General features: G+C 38.9%; 3 protein-coding genes and 2 pseudogenes across 4 annotated transcripts; 2 read left to right on the top strand and 3 right to left on the bottom strand.

Moving 5' to 3' along the window:
- Positions 1-50: 50 nt before the first annotated feature.
- Positions 51-4,264, bottom strand: LOC121804741 (annotated as a pseudogene).
- An 817-nt stretch (positions 4,265-5,081) lies between these two features.
- Positions 5,082-7,093, top strand: LOC121804859 (uncharacterized tRNA/rRNA methyltransferase slr0955-like). The gene has a single exon (XM_042204558.1). It carries the CDS (start codon positions 5,349-5,351, stop codon positions 6,933-6,935), a length of 1,587 nt encoding a protein of 528 aa, XP_042060492.1. The 5' UTR covers positions 5,082-5,348; the 3' UTR covers positions 6,936-7,093.
- A 1,392-nt stretch (positions 7,094-8,485) lies between these two features.
- LOC121802835 (cytochrome B5-like protein) lies at positions 8,486-10,209 on the bottom strand. The gene is made up of 6 exons (XM_042202536.1): positions 10,060-10,209; positions 9,777-9,866; positions 9,662-9,699; positions 9,157-9,234; positions 8,961-9,052; positions 8,486-8,773 (listed from the first exon to the last, which is right to left on the bottom strand). Exons 2-6 carry the CDS (start codon positions 9,853-9,855, stop codon positions 8,707-8,709), a joined length of 354 nt encoding a protein of 117 aa, XP_042058470.1. The 5' UTR covers positions 9,856-9,866; positions 10,060-10,209; the 3' UTR covers positions 8,486-8,706.
- A 178-nt stretch (positions 10,210-10,387) lies between these two features.
- Positions 10,388-14,437, top strand: LOC121802168 (4-hydroxybenzoate polyprenyltransferase, mitochondrial-like). Of its 2 annotated transcripts, none has more exons than XM_042201756.1 (9): positions 10,388-11,165; positions 11,510-11,645; positions 11,821-11,942; positions 12,463-12,532; positions 12,725-12,874; positions 13,409-13,544; positions 13,660-13,756; positions 14,017-14,101; positions 14,297-14,437. In XM_042201756.1, the coding sequence occupies exons 1-8, from the start codon at positions 10,762-10,764 to the stop codon at positions 14,084-14,086; spliced, it is 1,185 nt and encodes a 394-aa protein (XP_042057690.1). In that variant the 5' UTR covers positions 10,388-10,761; the 3' UTR covers positions 14,087-14,101; positions 14,297-14,437. The 2 variants fall into 2 exon arrangements, with proteins under 2 accessions (XP_042057690.1, XP_042057691.1); XM_042201757.1 differs by having other exon boundaries at positions 14,288-14,428.
- On the bottom strand, positions 14,116-15,381 carry LOC121803856 (annotated as a pseudogene).
- Positions 15,382-19,273: the final 3,892 nt, after the last annotated feature.

The following is a 19,273-nucleotide window of genomic DNA, read 5'->3' as shown; positions in this document are numbered from 1 at the left end:
CACTTAATTAATCTATATAGTTCTAATTAATAGGTAACTGTGACAACCAAAATAAAAATAGGTAAGGGTGAAAACTTGCACTCTTGGTACAATGACATCATATCTAGTGTTCTATTCCTATTTCTTTCTTTACTACATCTGAATATCCAGCATACCTCCTGCTAATTCATATGAAGATTACTAGTAAAGATGTATAAATGTAGGTTTCATATAACTCATCATCATACGGAAGTGAAAACACTTTGATCAGATTGAAAGCAGGTATCTAGGTCAGAACTTTGGAGGAGAGGAGCAACATCATATTCGTTACCATTTGTCTTGTCACTGATGGGCTGGCATCGAAGTAAGATTTGCAGAACGTCCTTCATTGCAGGTCTGCTGGAAGGGAATGTGCTGGTACAGATCAATCCAAGCTTCAGTATAGTGTTTATGTCTTCCAAGTAGAGCGGATCCTTTAGATCCTCATCCACAATGTCAAGTATTTCTTTGCCTTGTGAATGTGACGCCATGCCCACTCAGCAAGGGACGAACTCTCGTCTCCGTAATGACCCTCTTTTCCAGTTATCAATTCAAGAAGGATCACACCAAAACTGTACACATCGATCTTCTCACTCACTCTTCTTGTTTGAGCATATTCTGAAATATGTGGTTAATAAGTCCAGGGAATCAAATGATATTCAGAAAATCATACTAATATAATACTTACCTGGAGCCATATATCCAAAGGAGCCAGCTACTACCGACATGGTATTAGGTTCTCCGTGCTTGATCAAGTTTCTTGCTAGACCAAAATCTGCAATCTTTGCATTGAATTTAGAATCTAACAGGATGTTGCTTGATTTCACATCTCGATGGATAATTGGCGGTGAGCAGTGATGATGCATATAGGTGAGCCCGTGAGCAGCTCCAATTGCAATCTGCAGCCTCTTGGGCCAGTCCAGGACAACATGGCCAGAGATGTTGTGTGATCTGTTTCTGCTATGAAGCCATCTATCGAGACTGTGGTTCTCCATATACTCGTAGACGAGAAGCTTTGAGGTCTCGCTTGAAATGCAGCAAAGTAGTTTCACTATGTTAGAGTGCCGAATAGTTCCCAGTATCCGAATTTCAGCTAGGAATTGTTTCTCATCTAACTTGACATTGTCCCAGATCCTCTTAACAGCCACATATTCTCCTGAGCGACTTATGGGGACACGGAATACTTTCCCAGATCCTCCACTTCCAATTTGATTCTCGTCTCTCAAGCTTGACAATATGATTGCTTCTGTGAAATTTAGCCTTTGGAATGAAGTGAGCTTCCAAGTTGAGCTTGAAACCTGCTTTCGCTTTCTGTAACTTCTGCAGACATACATTGTGTAAAGAGAGACTGCTAGGAAGGCCACAGCAGCGGTGCTAGAGACTGCAGCAATGAGTCCAGAAGGGAACTTGTTGGATTTCCTAGTTTCAGCACTGCAAGTGCTGAGACCCAATGATACGATATTGGAAGAGAGTCCTGAGTTGTTCAGAAAGCTGCCTTGAAAAGCTCCATTTTCAAACGATCTTGGGATTCTTCCCGACAGCTTATTTGAGGAGACATTGAGAAAAGATACCCTTGAAGAGACAAATTCAGGGGGAATTTGGCCTGAAAAAGCATTTTCTGACAAGTCCAAGGAGTTGAGATTAGGCAACAGCGCCCATTGTTGCAGGAATTTCTCCAGAGAGTTGATTTCTACTGAGATCCAGCGTTGTGAGAGATTTCCATGAGACTATATTTGGTGGCAGGGCACCAGAAAGTTGATTACCGTCTAGCAAAAGAACTGTGAGAGATGCAAGAGCAGTCAATGCTTGTGGTATCGCACTGCTTAATAAATTGTTACTTGCCCTCATCACGCTCAAATTCTCCCAAGAAGATATGCTTGCTGGAATTGAACCCGAAAAATGGTTGTTCATCAGCTCGAGCAATCCAACTTTAGAGCTAGTTTTTGTGGTAGCTCACCAGAAAACAAGTTGTTGCCTATCATCAGCTCAGTTAGATTCTGTGACGTCCATAAACCATCAGGGATTCTACCAGAGAGCTTGTTGTCATGAACTCGCACTACCTCCAGACTGCTGCAATCACCAAGAGAATCTGGCAACCCGCCTGTCAGTTTGTTATCAAAGAGAACCACCCCTCTAAGGACCTTATTTTCACACAGATATTTAGGCACTTCACCTTCAAATTGGTTTTCAGATACCTCAAATGTTTTCATTTTCGAGTACCTCCCAAACTCCGGTGGTAACACACCTGACAGATTGTTGGTGAACAGCTTGATATCTACAATTTGTGGTAACCTGGCTATGCTTGCTGGTACCTCGCCGGACAATTGGTTGAAATTCAAAGCCAACCCGGTAAGGCTTGTTAACTTCCAAAACTCAAATGGGATTGTCCCATTAAGAGTGTTGTTGGAAACATCAAGAATCTTCAACTTTGGGGCTTCGACACTCTGAGGAAGGGGTCCAGATAACCTGTTGTTGTAAAGGAACATGATAGTTAAATTCTTGAGAAGAAAGAGGCTGCCAGGAATGCCACCGCTCAAGTGGTTTGTATTTAAATCTAAAGACTCCAAGGCGGACATATTCCCAATGCCATCAGGGATTTCTCCGATCAGGTTGGCTTCGGTCATCCACAGATTCCGCAGTGTCTTCAGCTTAGCGAAGCTGTGTGGAATGGATTGCAGTGAAAAAGCGTTATAGCTCAGAGACAGCTCCTCCAGATTTGAGAGGTCGCCTATATCTGGTGGGAAGGAGCCGTTGAACAAGTTTGCTGTCATCTGAAGAGACCTGAGGTTCAGCAGTCTCCCTATGGCTGGAGGGATGTCCCCGGTGAAGTTGTTGGCCGACAAGATCAACACGTGGAGTTGCGGAGAAAGACGATCCAAGTCATCAGGTATTGTTCCAATGAAATAGTTGTTAGAGAGGTCCAAGTATTCAAGCTTGGAGCAGTTGTAGAGGACAGTGGGGAAATGTCCTGGGATGTAGTTGAGTTGGAGATCGATGTGGGTGAGGTTGTTGAGGTCGCATATCGACAGCGGGATTGCCTCTGTGATGCTTCCGTTTTTTATCACGAGTCCCGGGGTTTTTTCTTCTTTTGTTCTTGACCACACTTGTCATTCCTTAAGTGTTCTAGACTTTTTTTGAATTCTAATTTTGGGAGAGACGCATGACCCTCATGCGTCTCCTTTTAATGAAACGCATGACGGAGATGCGTCTTTTATAGAGACGCATGAGGGACATGCGTCTCCCATTTTTTTCGATTTTTTTGGAACGATAGGGAGAGACGCATGAGGGTCATGCGTCTCTAAATACATACGATACAACTGTAAGCCATTATGTAATGATTGAGAAATTGTATGGATACTTTGACACTCAAGGTCTGCATGTCTATGGAAAAAGTGGAAGAGTGAGAAATTGGGAAATAGTAGGCTAGTAGCATTATTATTCATGAATTTATGCTTACGGTCAAATGGAGTAATGCATGCCTCCATCAGCATTGTAGTGTATATTTAGAGACGCATGACCCTCATGCGTCTCTCCCTAAGACGCATGACGGTCATGCGTCGTTCAAAAAAAATCAAAAAAAATGGGAGACGCATGTCCCTCATGCGTCTCTATGAAAGACGCATCTCCGTCATGCGTTTCATTAAAAGGAGACGCATGAGGGTCATGCGTCTCTCCCAAAATCGGAACAAAAAAAAAGTCCAGTACACTTGAGGAATGATAAGTGTGGTCTAGAACAAAAGAAGAAAAAACCCCGAGTCCCGTGACTGAGCCGCTCGTGCATGTGATCTCCAGCCACGTGCAGTGGTCGGACGACGGTGTCCAGTGGGTGAGGGAGGGGGGATTGGACCATTGGTGTTTGAGTCCGAGGAGGATGTTTTTGTCTTGGTTAGGATCGTTGTTTTGTGAGATACCATTGTAAGGTAGGCTGAGAAATAGGATGAGGAGGAGGACTAAGGAGAATCCATGATTGATCATGTTGATGGATGAAGCATGCAGCATGATACAGCTTCAGATTGTCCTCTCTCTATTTTTCTGTATTTTGGTTCAAGGAAAGTGGAAGAGAGTTGTAAATTGTAATGTGAAAGTATGAAGCAGAGAGGAAGCTGCCTGTAAATGAAGACCAGAGCCAGCTGACTTTTGAAAATTCCGTTGCTACCAATTTTAGATTATTTCACTCATTTTTTCGATTGTTTTCATTTTATTTTTTTAATTGCAGATTAGTATTTTTCTCGAACTGGTTGCACAAATTTACTCCATGCAAGTGATTATGTTTACACTAATGAGATTGTAATTAGATCTTCATGAATAAAAAAATATTTTCTAATTGGGGATTAAATAGTGCTTTTGAATATTCACCAAAGAAATTGCACACGTCCACTTTATTCTATTTGACCAGACTCGTTGAGCAAACTCATTAATATATTGGAGAATTAGCTTAAACTATTACTATAAAAATGTAAATTAAAAATAATAATACTATCAAGCTTTACATATTTGCATCGGGGAATGACAGATAACTAACAAATTAATTTAAGCAAAATTAAAGTACTACTCTATATCTCTCTCCTATTTTATTTTCTTTCATACTTTTTTCTTTCTCTATTTAACCTTGAACATCAATTTATCAAATTCCATCTACAAAAGAAATGCATTATATAGCTTGAAACGGAAGGAGTTATATAAAATATTTATAGATAATAATTGTATCCCATTCCTCCATTTTATTTGTAGCTATCAATGATGGAAATTACATCAAATATGAAATCGCAATTTCATTTCTTTTATAGTACTATTTTTTAATTTTTTGTGCTGGCATATGAATCCCCTAAGATTTATCGTTCATTTCTATTTCTGTAGTATTTCGGAAAGTTCCTGTAATGGTGTTCAAATTTCTAAAAAGCCATTTATTTCTATCTCAATGTCATTCTCATGCATCCCATTCCATCATTTTAGGATATGTTCGGTTTCAAGATTGGATCATCATAAATGGGTTGGGCCGTTGGGCTTGAGTCTGGTTAATAATGTTTTGATGAAATAAATCATATCGGAGAACACAAATGTATTTTTCAATCATCAAGGCACCCAACGACATCGTTTCACTCGTTCTTGCAGTTTTGGCAGACCTCTTACATGAAAGAAGGATAAACCCCTTCCACGATTCAGAGATGCTTAAACCCACCGTCAAAATTCTGATTTAAGGTATCTCTATACATTAAATTATATGCTTTCGATTTCTCAGTTCTCCGTTTCACCTCCTCCTATCCGAATCGATTTTGAATTTTACGGTTTAATCCATTGTCGTACTAAATAACTTCCATAAACTAGTAACCATGTCCAAGCCTGCAGCATTACCTTTAGCATTTAGGATTTCTTCGCGGCCCACACAGTTTCTTTGTCAGCTTAAAGCTCCAAAGCCCGTCTCTGTTTTTGGTGTTAGCCATTTAATTCTTGGCTCGAGTAAAAGAAGACCTCTCGAGAAGTTTCTATCTGTTGGACCCAGAAATTGTGTGAGAAATCGTTTCCTCAACTGTTCACTATCTGGAGGGAGGAGTTTTTCGAGTTCAAGCTTAAACAAGGCTGCTGAAACAAGTGAAAATCCCCTTCCTTGGTTAGCTGCGTCTGAGGAAAGAGGGGCTCGTAGAAAGGTTGTGAAAAATGGGGCAAGCAAGGGGGCTAAGTCTTCGTGGGAGGAGTCGGCTGAGAAGTTCTTAAAAGGAGGGGCTTCCACGGCAGAGAATGTCGAACTGCCAAAGTTAGAGAGGAAGAGAAATGAATTTAGAGGTGCTGAAAGGCCACAGTTAGAGAGCAGGAGAGATGGATTCAGGAATAGAAGTAGTGGTTATGTTAAGTACGAGGATGAAGAGGAGGAGGGGGAGGCTGAGGTCGAGAATGATTCTAGGTGGTATAACATTAGGAAGAGGTATGCTAACTATGTTGAAGCAAGGCCGGCGCTTGAGAGACCGGAAGCCAGGAGATGGAACAGAGAAGAAAGTTTTGGTAGAAAGACGTGGAAAGAAGCTAAGGAGTCTACAATGCCAAGAATAGTGGGAGAAGGTGTGTATGGAGTTGGTCCTGTTTTGGCTGCTCTTTCAGCTGGTCGGAGAGAATTCTATACTTTGTATGTTCAGGAAGGGTTGGACCTAAGTAGTAATAATAGGAAGAAAAAGGATAAGAAGGGGTTTGAGAAAATCTTGAAGATGGCAGACAGAATCGGACTAAGCACAAACGAGCTGTCCAAGCATGATCTCAACATGGTTGTCGATAATAGGCCTCATCAGGGTTTGGTTCTGGATGCATCTCCCTTGGAAATGGTTGGTATAAAGGAGTTGGACGTGGTTTCTACAGAGGGAGAGAAGGGCCCTCTTTGGTTGGCATTGGATGAAGTGACTGACCCTCAGAATCTTGGGGCAATTATCCGCTCTGCTTACTTTTTTGGAGCTGCTGGAGTAGTGTTGTGTGCTAAGAACTCGGCTCCTTTGAGTGGTGTTGTGAGCAAAGCCAGTGCTGGTTCGCTTGAACTAATGGAACTTAGATCTTGTAAGAATATGATGCAGTTCTTGACATCCTCAGCTGGAAACGGTTGGCGGGTTCTTGGAGGTGCAGTTTCTCAAAGAGCTATTCCTTTGGATGAAGTTGTTCCTGGTGCACCAACGATACTCGTTCTAGGAAGTGAGGGAACTGGTTTGAGGCCATTGGTGGAAAGATCGTGCACTCATTTAATTAGGATTCCTGGAAATTTACCAGTTGATCTGATGCTGACAGGAGATGAGGATGTGGAAAATGCTGAGAGTCCTCAAGAATTGACCTCCTTCTTGGCGGTGGAAAGCTTGAATGTAAGTGTTGCAGCTGGTGTTCTGCTCAATCACCTAACAGGAAGTTGCTACAACAGTCATACATGCGAGAGCAACTTATCATAATCGAATGAGATGTTCTAGTAATCAACTGAGCTTGTGTCTGGTTTGAGCTTAGATAAATGTATGCTGATCGTCCAACACAGTATTCCTATTTCTCTCCAGATACATGCCAAAAATATGTTAACCTGGCTATTTTTATGATAGCATGTTATTTTTAAAAATTTTGTTGCTGTTTTCATGTGACAAAAGTGTTTTGCTGATTTTCTGCATTATTCTAGTGAATCACTATTTTTATAATGACATATATTTTCATTTCATGATATTTATCCCTGGCAAGCTACCAATCTACATTAGCATGGATGCATCACAGTAAACAGATGCTGAATTCTTGATGGTTTGCATTTGTAGTGAGTTTCCATAAGCAGAAGCATATCATGTGCATGATATGATTGATACGGGGAAGTTTGGGTTGAATTGAAGATATCATCTTGAAAAATTAGGTAGCGGTTTCCTAATTCTTTCACATCAGGCAATTGTTGGAAGAAATCGAGGAGTCACTCAAACCTCACATAGAATCCCATCATTAAAAGCATGTATTATGGAAGATGGATGTGGGCGTTAAATATGTTGTTGCTACAATATTAAAAAGACATTTTATTTTTACCTTTTCTTACACCTACTTTTTTTTTCTTATTTGTTTTTCCATAAGTTAAAAAATGTGAGATTATTTGTACAGGATTGCCACAAAAAATACAAAAAAATGATGTGATCCAAAATACATGCTTTTTTTTTACTTAAATGTTTATGTTTTATGTGATCCAAAATGCAATCTTGCTTTTTACAAGTAACAGCCATTAGTTATAGAATTTTTAAGCACTAATTGACCTTATAAAATTAATCAGGATTTTAAACATCAAGAGTGTTTTTGACCATTTTCCCTTTAATAATATCATGGATCTTGCCATTACTAATATCCCCAGTGTCTCTCTATTAGCAGCCTACATGAATTGAACACAGAATAAGGAAGCTTGTGATTTGTGTGTAAAGAGGTCAAATATATATATATATGAATTGAACACATAAAATAAGGAAACTTGTGATTTGTGTGTAAAGAGGTAAAATATGTACTAATAGTACTGTGTGTAAAAAGTTTTCTTTTTTGAACGATGTCAAAGCTCAATAAGGTATACATGTCAATTGTAGCCTGAAGATCGAATGTTAAAAATCATCAGAGTTGAGTCCTCCGGTCGTTACAGAAGTGCAGTAGTTCAGTGCCTGTTTTGAGGACTTCACATCGAAGAACTAAAAAATAAGAAAACTCAAATCTTTGCCACAGTTTAGGTAATGCAACTGTGCTTCCATTTGGTTTTTACTTGAAAGTAATATGTATCGGTAATTCTTCAAGCAGTATGCAACAAGTAAGTCGTAATTAAAAGGCATGCTATGTATGGCTGAGTAAACCAAGATACTCATATTCTCAAATAATACTGGGTTTATCTACACTGTGACATGAGACAAGACACGAGATATAAGAAATCTGTAAACCAAGCTACTCATATTCTCGAATAATACTGGGTTTGTCAACACTGAGACATGAGACAAGACACGAGATATAAGAAATCTGTTATAACAAGTTTGCATTTTCCCTAGTCTGATACTACTGGAAGAAATAAAATCAGTGATCAAACTAGAAGAACAAAAGGGATCACAAGCTTGATTAACAAAAAAGAAACGAGGAATTAAGTTGAATGCACTGCAATGTTTAAAACATAATACGGTTGAGCTCCAAAATTACATGATTTAAAACTGACCAATTGAGCCAATGTCCAAATAATTACTTTACTAGATTACCAATGTGGAAGTCCTCAATCATGTCAAAGACACGTGTAGCATGTTGTGGCCTGTAACAAGAAACAGATTGTCTTAGATTTTCATTCATCAGACTATGCAAAAACAAGAGAGGGTGTGAAACATGAAGTGGAACAGTTGAGGATTAAACAGTGGTAGAGTAGGATCTTCAAGAAGTAGGTCAAATATTGCTTCACCACATTCTATTGTCACGACTTATTGATGAAATAGAAGACATACCCAAAGAAGCCTTCAGTTGAATCATCACCAGCATGTACAAGGATAGCATCACCACCAGGGTGCTCCTCTACATAGGAGGTAACATCATAGACCTAAGAGCACAACATATCAATAGGTATCTCTTAGAGAAAGTCCATATGGTGGTGATCACAGAGGGACTTCAAGAAATCTATCAGATTTGAGTTCTGAAGAAAACCTTATCTTTTATGATGATCCAACAGTCAGTCCTCTTATTGTGTGATGAAACATCGGCTTTGGTGTATTCTTTGGACGCCTAAACAAACTAAATGTGACAATCAGAAAGAGACTCCGATAAAAAAGATTAACAGTGAACCAACCAAGTAATTCAATAAAACCATGCATTATAATCTGGCAAATCTAGACCAAAAGACATTCAAAATTGAAATGGTTGATCTCAAACTCTATACTCCATCATTTACCCTAAATATTTCATTTGGAATCATTATGATTTTGAAACTAATGACTATTAAAACTCAAGGATAATTTGAAAAATGTAAGCCAGCATGAGGGAAAAGTTGTCTCCTCTCCTTCTAAACCGTATGAAACTCATAACTAGCAAATTATACATATCAGTGAACACTCGAGTACTTTTTTTCTTTTTGGAATTAGTTTTTGCTTTAAAGAAATCCAAATTCGAATTAGTTGTCTGGAACAAAAAATCAACAGATTCGAACTTATACCTGAGAAGCAAACTTTTGCTGCGCCACTTTTCCAGTATCTGCATCCACCAAATTCATTGAGTCAGCCGAAATCGTGTGAATTGACAAAAAATAAATAGAGAAAAAGAAAATTAACCAGATTTACGAAGTCGAGGGATGAGAATGAGCATCCCCGATACAAATCCAAGAAACAGTGTCAGCAATAATAGATCCATTGTTAGTTTATCTGCCCACGAGCATAGAAAGACATGAGCAAAAGAAGATTATAATTGGTATATTTATAGGAAACAGGCGAAGAATGAGCATTGATATTAATGATAAGCTGAAGCAGCTCATTGTGATTTCCCGTAATTCCACCATGATTAACGAGCGTTGTGCGTTTCTGGAAGAGATAAAGCAGAGATAGATGATATATGTACCTTAGATTGAACAAACTGCGGCGGCGGCGCTGAAAGAGGAGTGAGACTTCGCCGGCGGAGAACACCACCTCTTTTTCAAGTGTGCTAAAATGTTAGAATTATTAACACTATTTTGGGTTAGTCTCGCTGCTGCTGAAGTTAAACTTCGATTTAATCACTTATATACATTGTGAATACGATCATTTAATATTTTCTGAATATTATATTGTTGAGTTACTTTAGAGGATTGAGATGCGTTTTTACGAGTAAGAATTCCATTTTTTTAAAATCATAATTATGGGTAACATTGTATTTTTACAGAACATTTAGTCCAACAAAAATAGTGGGCTTGCTTATAACTCATAAGCCCATTAACCAGCCCGCCTCTCTCATCTCTCTGCGCTTCCTCCTTCAATTTCCGGCGGCAACAAATTATCGCCGTCACCGCCTACACTTCGGTCTCTCCTCTCTCTCTACACGGTACCTACAATCACTACCCGCCGCCTTCTCCTTCTTCTTTCCCTTTCTTCCCGGTGTCTTCCTCGTCGTTTAGCATGTAAGAAATTTGGGCTCTTTGAAAACTTACCAGTAGATGTCAATTTTGAGATGCTGGTCGGGAAAAGTCTCCCTTTTAAACTGACGTTGGGAATTTTCTGAGAAATTTGAAGAAATTATGATGATTGATGCCTGAAGCTGGGAGGAAAAATCTGTGTCGTCTCAGCAATGTCATTTTATCGCCTCTCAAGAACTGCTCGGAGCCTCCGCCACCGTCAATCTTCTCTCTCCGCCGCCCACACTTATATCCACTCGCCTCTACTATTGGCCGACTCAAGCCGCCACTCGGGTCACCTGTTCCAAGTCTCCGAAAATTTTCACTCCATCAATCAGTTTTACAAAGACAGCAATTCGTTCCGGTCAATTGGAGCCTATCACCGCCTTCTTCAGTATTCAAGCTTTTCAACTCTACCATCCGATGAGAAACGAGAAGAATCGAAACTTTCCAAGGGTAATGAATGTGATCGGTCGTGGATAGATATTTATTTACCGGAAAAGGCGCGGCCCTACGCTCGACTCGCGCGGCTGGACAAGCCGATTGGGACTTGGCTCTTGGCCTGGCCGTGTATGTGGTAAGTTTGTTCATCTCTTTATTTTTTGAAAGTTCTCAATTTATATGGCTATGCTGTCATGTATTGTCTATTTACTCTGTTTCTATCACATTTAGGGAAGTGAAGAGCTAACCTTAACTGTCTTTCTGGGTTTAAATATTGCATATGATGTGAACAAGAATTTGAATTAGACGATCAATGAACCAAGTAGGTGTCAGGTCAATTTCCCTTGGTAATTGCTTAAAAAGGATAACTGTTTTTCTCAGTTTTACTTTCTATCCATCCTGAGACAATGCATGACCAAAGAATGTAAGATGTTAATTGTTATGATTTGGAAGTTTATTGGTGATATTTTGGGTTTAAAGGTCAATTACGATGGCGGCAGCTCCAGGGAGCCTTCCGGATATTAAGATGATGATGCTTTTTGGTACAGGGGCATTGCTGTTGCGTGGCGCGGGGTGCACCATTAATGATCTTTTAGATCGAGATATTGACACCAAGGTAGTTATCATTCTAATTCCGCACATCATTGTTTGTATGTATTTCAAGATGTAGAAAGAACCAATCTTAATATCTTTAGTTATTGTAATTATGATTTGTCTTCATGTTTAGTATGCATCCTTCTTCCCTCTATTGATTGTATTGATTCTGTTTTTGATAATTTAATATGGTGTAGGTAGCAAGGACAAGGTCGAGACCCATTGCAAGTGGTGTACTGTCACCATTTCAGGGACTTTGTTTTCTTGGTTTTCAATTGCTTTTGGGGTTGGAAATTCTTTTGCAACTGAACAATTTCAGGTTTGACTCATTCTTTCTTCACTTTGACTGTCGCAGTTCATTTCCTTGAAAAGGTGTGCTTGTGTAACAGCTTAGAATTAATCTATGCACTGTAGATTGTAGTGGCGAAGTTATCTTAGAAGCTCTTAAAAATATACTGAGTATAGGTATTTGATTTTTCCTCATACTCCATCAACGCATTGCATGTCTAAAGTATTCAATTGGTGACCTTGCATACTGAGAGGGTCTTTGGCTAAGCTTATTTTAGACATCTTATAAGATGTTTCAAGTGCTTATAAGATGTGATGTCTTAAGAGTTTATAAGTTGGTAAGTTGGATAATTGAGCTTTTAAGTACAGGGAGAATTTTAGTAAAGAAAGAGAGAATCGTCACTTGGGAAGGAATATATGACGGAAATAACAAAATATAATAGGGTTGTTTTTTTCTAAATTGACTGTTGCTTATTTGTTCATGAAGAAATAAGATGGGATTGGATGTGTATGTTGCTTGTTTATAGCTTGACTCATAAAACATTTTACAGCCGTGTTCTGGGAGCTTCATCTCTGCTGCTAGTATTTTCATATCCTCTGATGAAGAGACTGACGTATTGGGTAATGAATCCTGATCTCTATCTTTTTCCATCATAGTATTCATCCTTCTTCCTTGAGAAAGTAGGGTGATGGGAGACACACAGCACACATACACGAAAACACCAAGGAACTTGTGCCTGCCTCTGTACTTCGACAAACACTTTTGTTGGATTATTTAATGCTATATCTTTAGCTGAATCTATGTCGGTGCAGCCTCAGGCCTATCTAGGATTGACGTTTAACTGGGGTGCTTTACTTGGTTGGGCTGCTGTTAGAGGAAGCCTTGATCTGGCTGTAGTGATCCCTCTTTATGCTTCTGGTGTATTTTGGACCCTTGTTTACGATACAATTTATGCACATCAGGTATAGGCTTATCTTTGATTCCTATCTCGTGGACTGGTTCTTGATATATTCCTAATTGGATTTGTATGTAATTGTAATCCAGGAAATTTGATATCATTAGGGCTTTTATGAAGTTGATAATTTCTTCTTGAATTATATCATATGGATAGCATTTAGCTCGTACAAAAATTTTGGGGAAAAAGTTAGCCTGGTTTTTTCATTTTAGCTTTGGCTTACACATAATTTCTATCCTTTGCTCCGTGTAAGAAAAAGACAAAAAGAAAAGTCTCAGTAAGTACGAGCTTATGTATTACAACACGCTATGGTGAATGTTAAAACCCTCTATTTGGATTACTTGTATTCTAAAATCAGGAAGAGCTCTATATGAACTAAATAAATGCTTGTTAAATATTTTTACATTGAGATTCACAAACAATTATGATGTTTGTAATATTATTTCCTCTAAATGCATTAAATCCTGAGGCACGAGAAGCTCGTAGTCACAGAAAAATTTGGATCTAGTGCCACTGAAGTAGGTGACAATTGTACATGCAGGACAAGGAAGACGACATGATAGTGGGTGTCAAATCAACAGCCTTGAGGTTTGCAGATTCAACAAAAGAATGGATTTCTGGCTTTGGAGCAGCATGTATCGGTAGCCTTGCTCTGAGTGGATATAATGCCAATCTAGGTGTGCTAGTTTTATTTCTATTCTCTTTGCCAGCAGTTAATTGTTTATTCTCTGGTAGTAATGACTCTCCATATTCACATGTCTCGGTCTTCAATCTTTTTTATGGTTGATGCAGAATGGACATATTACATATTCTTAGCTGCTGGATCGACACAATTAGCTTGGCAGATACTCACAGTTGACCTTTCAAGCCGTGCTGATTGCAGCAGAAAGTGAGTATCTGAATACATGATTTTCTGTTTGTTTACGTGGTGTTTATGTTTGTGTATATCTTCATGGGTGCATACCGTTGTCTAATAGTATCTTGTACATCTCTGAAGCTAGTTAAAATTTTGAATAGTTAACAGCATAATGAAAATTGATGCATATATTTCTGTAATATTTTCAAACTAGTCCATTAACCAGTTTGGGCTCTGATCTTTGAAGCATTTGTAATGACTACTTTTTCCTGTATTTTTTTGGTTATAATCAGATTTGTATCCAATAAATGGTTTGGAGCAATTATCTGCAGTGGGATTCTCTTTGGAAGACTCTTATCTTGATGGACTTAACATCAGGTATAGAATTAAAAACCCAATACAGCAATACATAATCCTTCAATGAATCTTACAGATGTGATTAATTATTCTAAAATACTCTAGTATATTGTTGGCAACTCCATACTGTTATCATAGTTGTTACATATATTTATTTCATAATAGATTTAGTAGCAGCTTTCTTGAGCACTCCTCTTGACGTTGCAGCGGTTGCAGGGTTGATGGCTTTCCTTATCTTGAATACATTCCAAGCAGTGCCCACACAATGCCCTGCAGTTGCTAAGGCGTGCTCTGTCGTCTCTCCAGCGCTCTCTGCATACCTATTATGTCGTAAACACAGTTGAGAATAGAAGATCTGGATTTCCATACTAAGCTATCATTGGCCTACCTATTAGTAACGGCTGTTTTAACTGCACCGGTGGTTGCTACCATTGTTTGCTTTTCAGCAGCCTCAGCTGCGTCTATTATTTTGTCTGTGCATTAACAATATATGATCACAAACTCATTGGAATTGGTATTAGCAAATAGATACAAGAAACTAGGAATGAACTTACTAAGTGCATCAAGGGAAGCCAAGAGCACCTCTCCCGGCATCATATTCAAGAAGGCCTTCCCCGGTCGGGATTCAACAATTGGCGTCATTACTGCACCAGTACCAGTCTCAACTACGTTAAGCACACTTTTGCTTAATATATGTGTCATCTTCGACAGTTTCGTCGCCCTGCCGTGTTATACATAATTTTCCTTTTCATGGACTATTGTGCAAAAGGAAAAGACACATACCGTTTCAAGCTCTTATACAGGGTGCCTTTGCTTTTCTTTGCTCCATTGCTCTGAATTTTGTTAGGTGCTACTATATTCTACTCCTCGACTGCTTGAATCAGGATTGTTTCCTCTCCTTTCTGCACCTTTTTTTCATAAACAAAATAGAATCATCAAGTTTTCATCTCCCTTTTTCCTTGGATCTTGGATTGAAGGTCACCTTATTAGTATAGGCATTGCTGCACTTGAAGATGCCCTTAACAATGTATCCGGTGCCACCAGCTATAGCCTTGGCCAAGAACATATTATAACTATGCACCGCCGGTGCAAACTCCTTCCAATCGATATCACTATCTCTCCTTCTTTGACGCCGTGAATGAGCAATTCTCCCTCAGGAACGCGTCCAACTCCTCCAAACTGCCGCTGGCAAATGCCACGCCGTAGCTGAGTGGTGTGCCGTCATTCATGGGCAGCGAGAAGAGGTGGTGCTTCTCGTCCAGCTTCACCACCGGCTCGTCCTTAGTCAGCGGCCACTGCCGTCATTCATCGCCACGTTGCCATCGGTTATTCGTTGGAGCTCGAAGGTGCCTCGCCCTCGTCCATGAGATGAACCCTGCATTCTGGGATTCGCAGAATAACATCGTGTCTTACGTTAATAGTATTGTTGCTTTGTGGGATTAATGTTTCTTGGTTTGAAGGTTGTTGAACTTGAGTGGGTGGTGGCTCTGGTAGTGATGCGTTTTTGTGAGATTTTGATTTCGTTGGCTTGCAGCAGTTCATCTTTTCTTTGCGATTTCAAAGACTAAACGATTGAGTTTAGATTGACGTGCTTGATTTATTCTATGATTTGTAACTTTATTCTGTGCTTGTTGAGAAAGTTGACGCCAATTATTCCTTGTTACTTTCGGCGAACAAAAAATATTTTACTCAAAAAATGCTCATTTCTTCAGTCTTTATATATTATCAAAATTTTCATCTTATATTATTCCTTCTTTTACTGCAAAGAAGAATAATAGCATCATATTAATATAGATCAGATTCTATTATCTTGTAATAGTATATTATCTTGTAATAGTACACTACAAAAACCTCGCAGTCACTAATCAGCGAAATTTGGGCACTAAACAGATTTAGTGACGGACTAAGTATCAACAGATCCGTCAATACAAAGCTTGTTAGTAAAAAATATTTGTGACGGAAAAATCCATCACTAAATTTACAATGACGGAAATCAAGCTGGCTGCCAATAGACATGCCCACGGTTCACGAACCGGCGGTTGGCGGAACCGGAACCGAACCGTGAGGCTATTTCACGGTTCCGGTTCCGGTTCCGGTTCGAAAACCGGCGGTTCCGGTTCCGGTTCGGAACCGCCGGTTTTCCGGCGGTTTTGGCGGTTCCAGTTTTCGAACCGGCGGTTTCGCCGGTTCAATTATTTATTTTTTTTAAAAATTTTTTTTGAAATTTGGCTTTATACAATAAATCGGAACAAGACAATGCATAATTCAAGCACAAATAAGACGAATATAGAGAAAATGAAATAAATTTTATTGATTTTGAGTTGTAACGGACAACGAGTCAACGATACATTACAATTTACAATACATAAGTATACAATACAACAACATACAACAATATAATATAATTTACAAGTGTCGTCGCCTCTTGGCCTTTCCCTTTCCCTTATCAACACGACCTTCTCGGGATGAAGACATATTGCTATGTAGAAATGTAGAAATATGGAATAATATTTTTTTTTGTTTTAGCAATTGAGAAAGGAAGACAACTTATAGAACTACGGGAACAAGTATAAGTGTATAACAATGCGTAAAGCGTAATAAGAGTAGCACTTGCGTAATTAAATGGAAGCACAATAGCACAAATGAGAAATTGGAGACAAAGAGAGAGAATTGGGAGATTGAAGAGAGAAACTCTTATTAACACAAGAGTGGGGTGAATGTAAATGAGGATAGAGGAGGGTATTTATAGATAAAAATGGGGGGAGGGGAAATGGAAGAATTCGAATTTGAAATTTGAAAAAAAAAAAAAATTTTGAAAAATCGGCAAAACCGGCGGTTTTTGGCGGAAAACCGCCGGAACCGCCGGTTTCCGGGCAAAACCGCCGGTTTCCGGGACGAAACCGCCGGTTCGGTCAACGAAACCGTCTGCAAAGGCTGCGTCATGTCGCCTCGTTTCTCGCGCCGCATCCGGAACCCCCTGAACCGGCGGTTAACCGCCGGTGTTCACGGTTAACCGCCGGTTAACCGGCGGTTCACGACCCAAAAACCGCCTGAACCGGCCGGTTTTTCAGCTGAAAAGCTGCCGCCGGTCTGCCCCATCCACATGCCTTGAAAAACGCGCCCGAACCGACGGTTCGGCCGGTTAACCGCCGGTTCCGAACCGTCCGGAACCGCCGGTTCGGTGACGGTTCCGGTTCGAAATATCTTGAACCGGAACCGGACCGCGACCCGAATTCCGACGGTTCCGGTTCGGGAAAAAGGCCACGGTTCCGGTTCGGAACCGGAACCGGAACCGGTGGGCATGTCTAGCTGCCATGATAAATTCGGATTAGTGAGGAGCTATTCTGTCACCAATTAGTGACCGACGCTTTTCAGTCACTTATCCGTCACTAATTATTGAAATTTCCGCGGCTGTCACTAATTCCGACACTATTTCGTGTTTTTTTGGTAGTGGTATCATATAAATATAGATAATGATATTATTAATTATATTAATATAAATCATAATATTATGATCTATATAAACAAATATTATCATGATCTATATATTAATTTGATGCTAGTAATAGTATCAAATTATTTAATAGTATCATATTAATAGACATGTCAATATTATTTAATAGTATCATATTAATATAGATCATGATAATTATTTTTTGTTATACTGAAGTAAAGGAATATGAAATTGGGAAAATCTTTTTTAATGAAAGGAGCGAGGAGCGATAAGAAAGAAAAAAATTAATAGAGTGGGACCTTTTTATGCATAAATTTTTAAAGATAAATTTACAACTAAAGAAACACACATTTTGAATTCACGGGTCATTATATTTATAACCAATTGTCCAATTCTATATAGCAAAACATGATATTAGCCCTAATTTTAAAAAGTGGAAATATTAGCTATTTTAATGTAGTTGTACTAAAATACTCTTAACAAAAATCAATTAAAATAATTTTAAAAGAAATAAATATAATACTCCCTCCATCCTACTTTAGTAGTCCCACTTACTTTTCTGCAGTCGTTTTATAAAAATAATAGTAATAAATAGTTATTTCTCTACATTATTCTCTCTCTTACTTTACCATTTCTCCACTTTAATTATTTACTATCATTTTTAGAAAATGAGTGTAGAAAAATAATCGGGAGGGCAAAAGTGGGATAAATTAGGATCTCTTATTCAATTACAAATAAATCCAATAAGTGAACACGTTACTGGAATTGGGCTCCTTTCTGTATTTTCAAATTGTGCCACGTTGAATTAGAATTAAAGCATTTAATTCTAAATTTAATGTTTAGCACTTCAAAAGATTTAATAAAGTATCTTAAAATATTTAGGTCTAGAACTGAACTATAATTTCAATTCCTTTTAAGTTTGAAATTCGAACGTCATATCCAGATATATATTTAAAATTCAAAATAGTTATAAAATTGCGCGTGCGTGCACAGAGAGAGAAAAATAAAATTTCCAAGATCTTGTTAATAATTAGATAAAATTACTTATTTTATACAAGCAATGCAATTTGTGCACCCTATTCGAAATATGTTTTTCCAGTATACCAATCTTAACACTATTAACCGAGAAGGGAGATCGCAAAGTACATAACTTCAAGGTGGAAATTATTTACAGAAGTTGGAAACATAGAGGTGGGTTTTTCTGTCCTACACTCTAGTGTGGATAAAATTATGAAATATTTTCAATGAGTTATGGTGTTTATATTTCTTGAAAACATGAAAGCAAGTTTGTCCTCTATTTCTATAAAGGAGGAAATTACAAATAAAAAACTCATATATGAAGGAGGAAATTACAAGGAGGAAATTACAATTGATGTCAAGAGGGCTCGAACTCGGCACCTCATACAATAATGTCTAAGCGCCATGCCACTAGGACAAAGGCTTTGGACGCACCTCTTTCTAATCTTCACCAATTGTTTTGTGTTAAGACTCCAAAAATCTCTCGGCGATCGGAAAAAATAGAGCTGAGCTGAGGATGAAGCGGGAGTTTGAGAATTTCTAGAGCAGCGGCATCTGCAGCTCCTCCACCACACCTCAGATGTGGCCCTGCGACGCCGAAGACGAACTCTTCGCCGTTCTCGGCTACAACGTCAAATCCTCCGACATGGCCGAACTAGAGATCACAAATCGCCTAATATTTTATGGAATTGAAGATGCTTGCTCGCCCTAATTTCTGGAAC

Source organism: Salvia splendens, chromosome 5, assembly GCF_004379255.2.
Source record: "Salvia splendens isolate huo1 chromosome 5, SspV2, whole genome shotgun sequence".
Taxonomy (NCBI): Eukaryota; Viridiplantae; Streptophyta; class Magnoliopsida; order Lamiales; family Lamiaceae; genus Salvia; species Salvia splendens.
Note: the sequence above shows the minus strand (reverse complement) of the source record. Positions and strands in the feature narration are given on the sequence as shown.

Excerpts from the sequence above, each read along its gene's own strand:
- LOC121804859 (XM_042204558.1), top strand. The coding sequence starts at position 5,349 with ATGTCCAAGCCTGCAGCATTACCTTTAGCATTTAGGATTTCTTCGCGG.
- LOC121802835 (XM_042202536.1), bottom strand. The coding sequence starts at position 9,855 with ATGGATCTATTATTGCTGACACTGTTTCTTGGATTTGTATCGGGGATG. Across the intron at positions 9,700-9,776 it reads CCCTCGACTTCGTAAATCTG|ATACTGGAAAAGTGGCGCAG; the intron begins GTTAATTTTCTT and ends TGGTGGATGCAG. Across the intron at positions 9,053-9,156 it reads GGATCATCATAAAAGATAAG|GTCTATGATGTTACCTCCTA; the intron begins GTTTTCTTCAGA and ends TTGTGCTCTTAG.
- LOC121802168 (XM_042201756.1), top strand. The coding sequence starts at position 10,762 with ATGTCATTTTATCGCCTCTCAAGAACTGCTCGGAGCCTCCGCCACCGT. Across the intron at positions 12,875-13,408 it reads ATACAATTTATGCACATCAG|GACAAGGAAGACGACATGAT; the intron begins GTATAGGCTTAT and ends TTGTACATGCAG. Across the intron at positions 13,757-14,016 it reads CGTGCTGATTGCAGCAGAAA|ATTTGTATCCAATAAATGGT; the intron begins GTGAGTATCTGA and ends GGTTATAATCAG.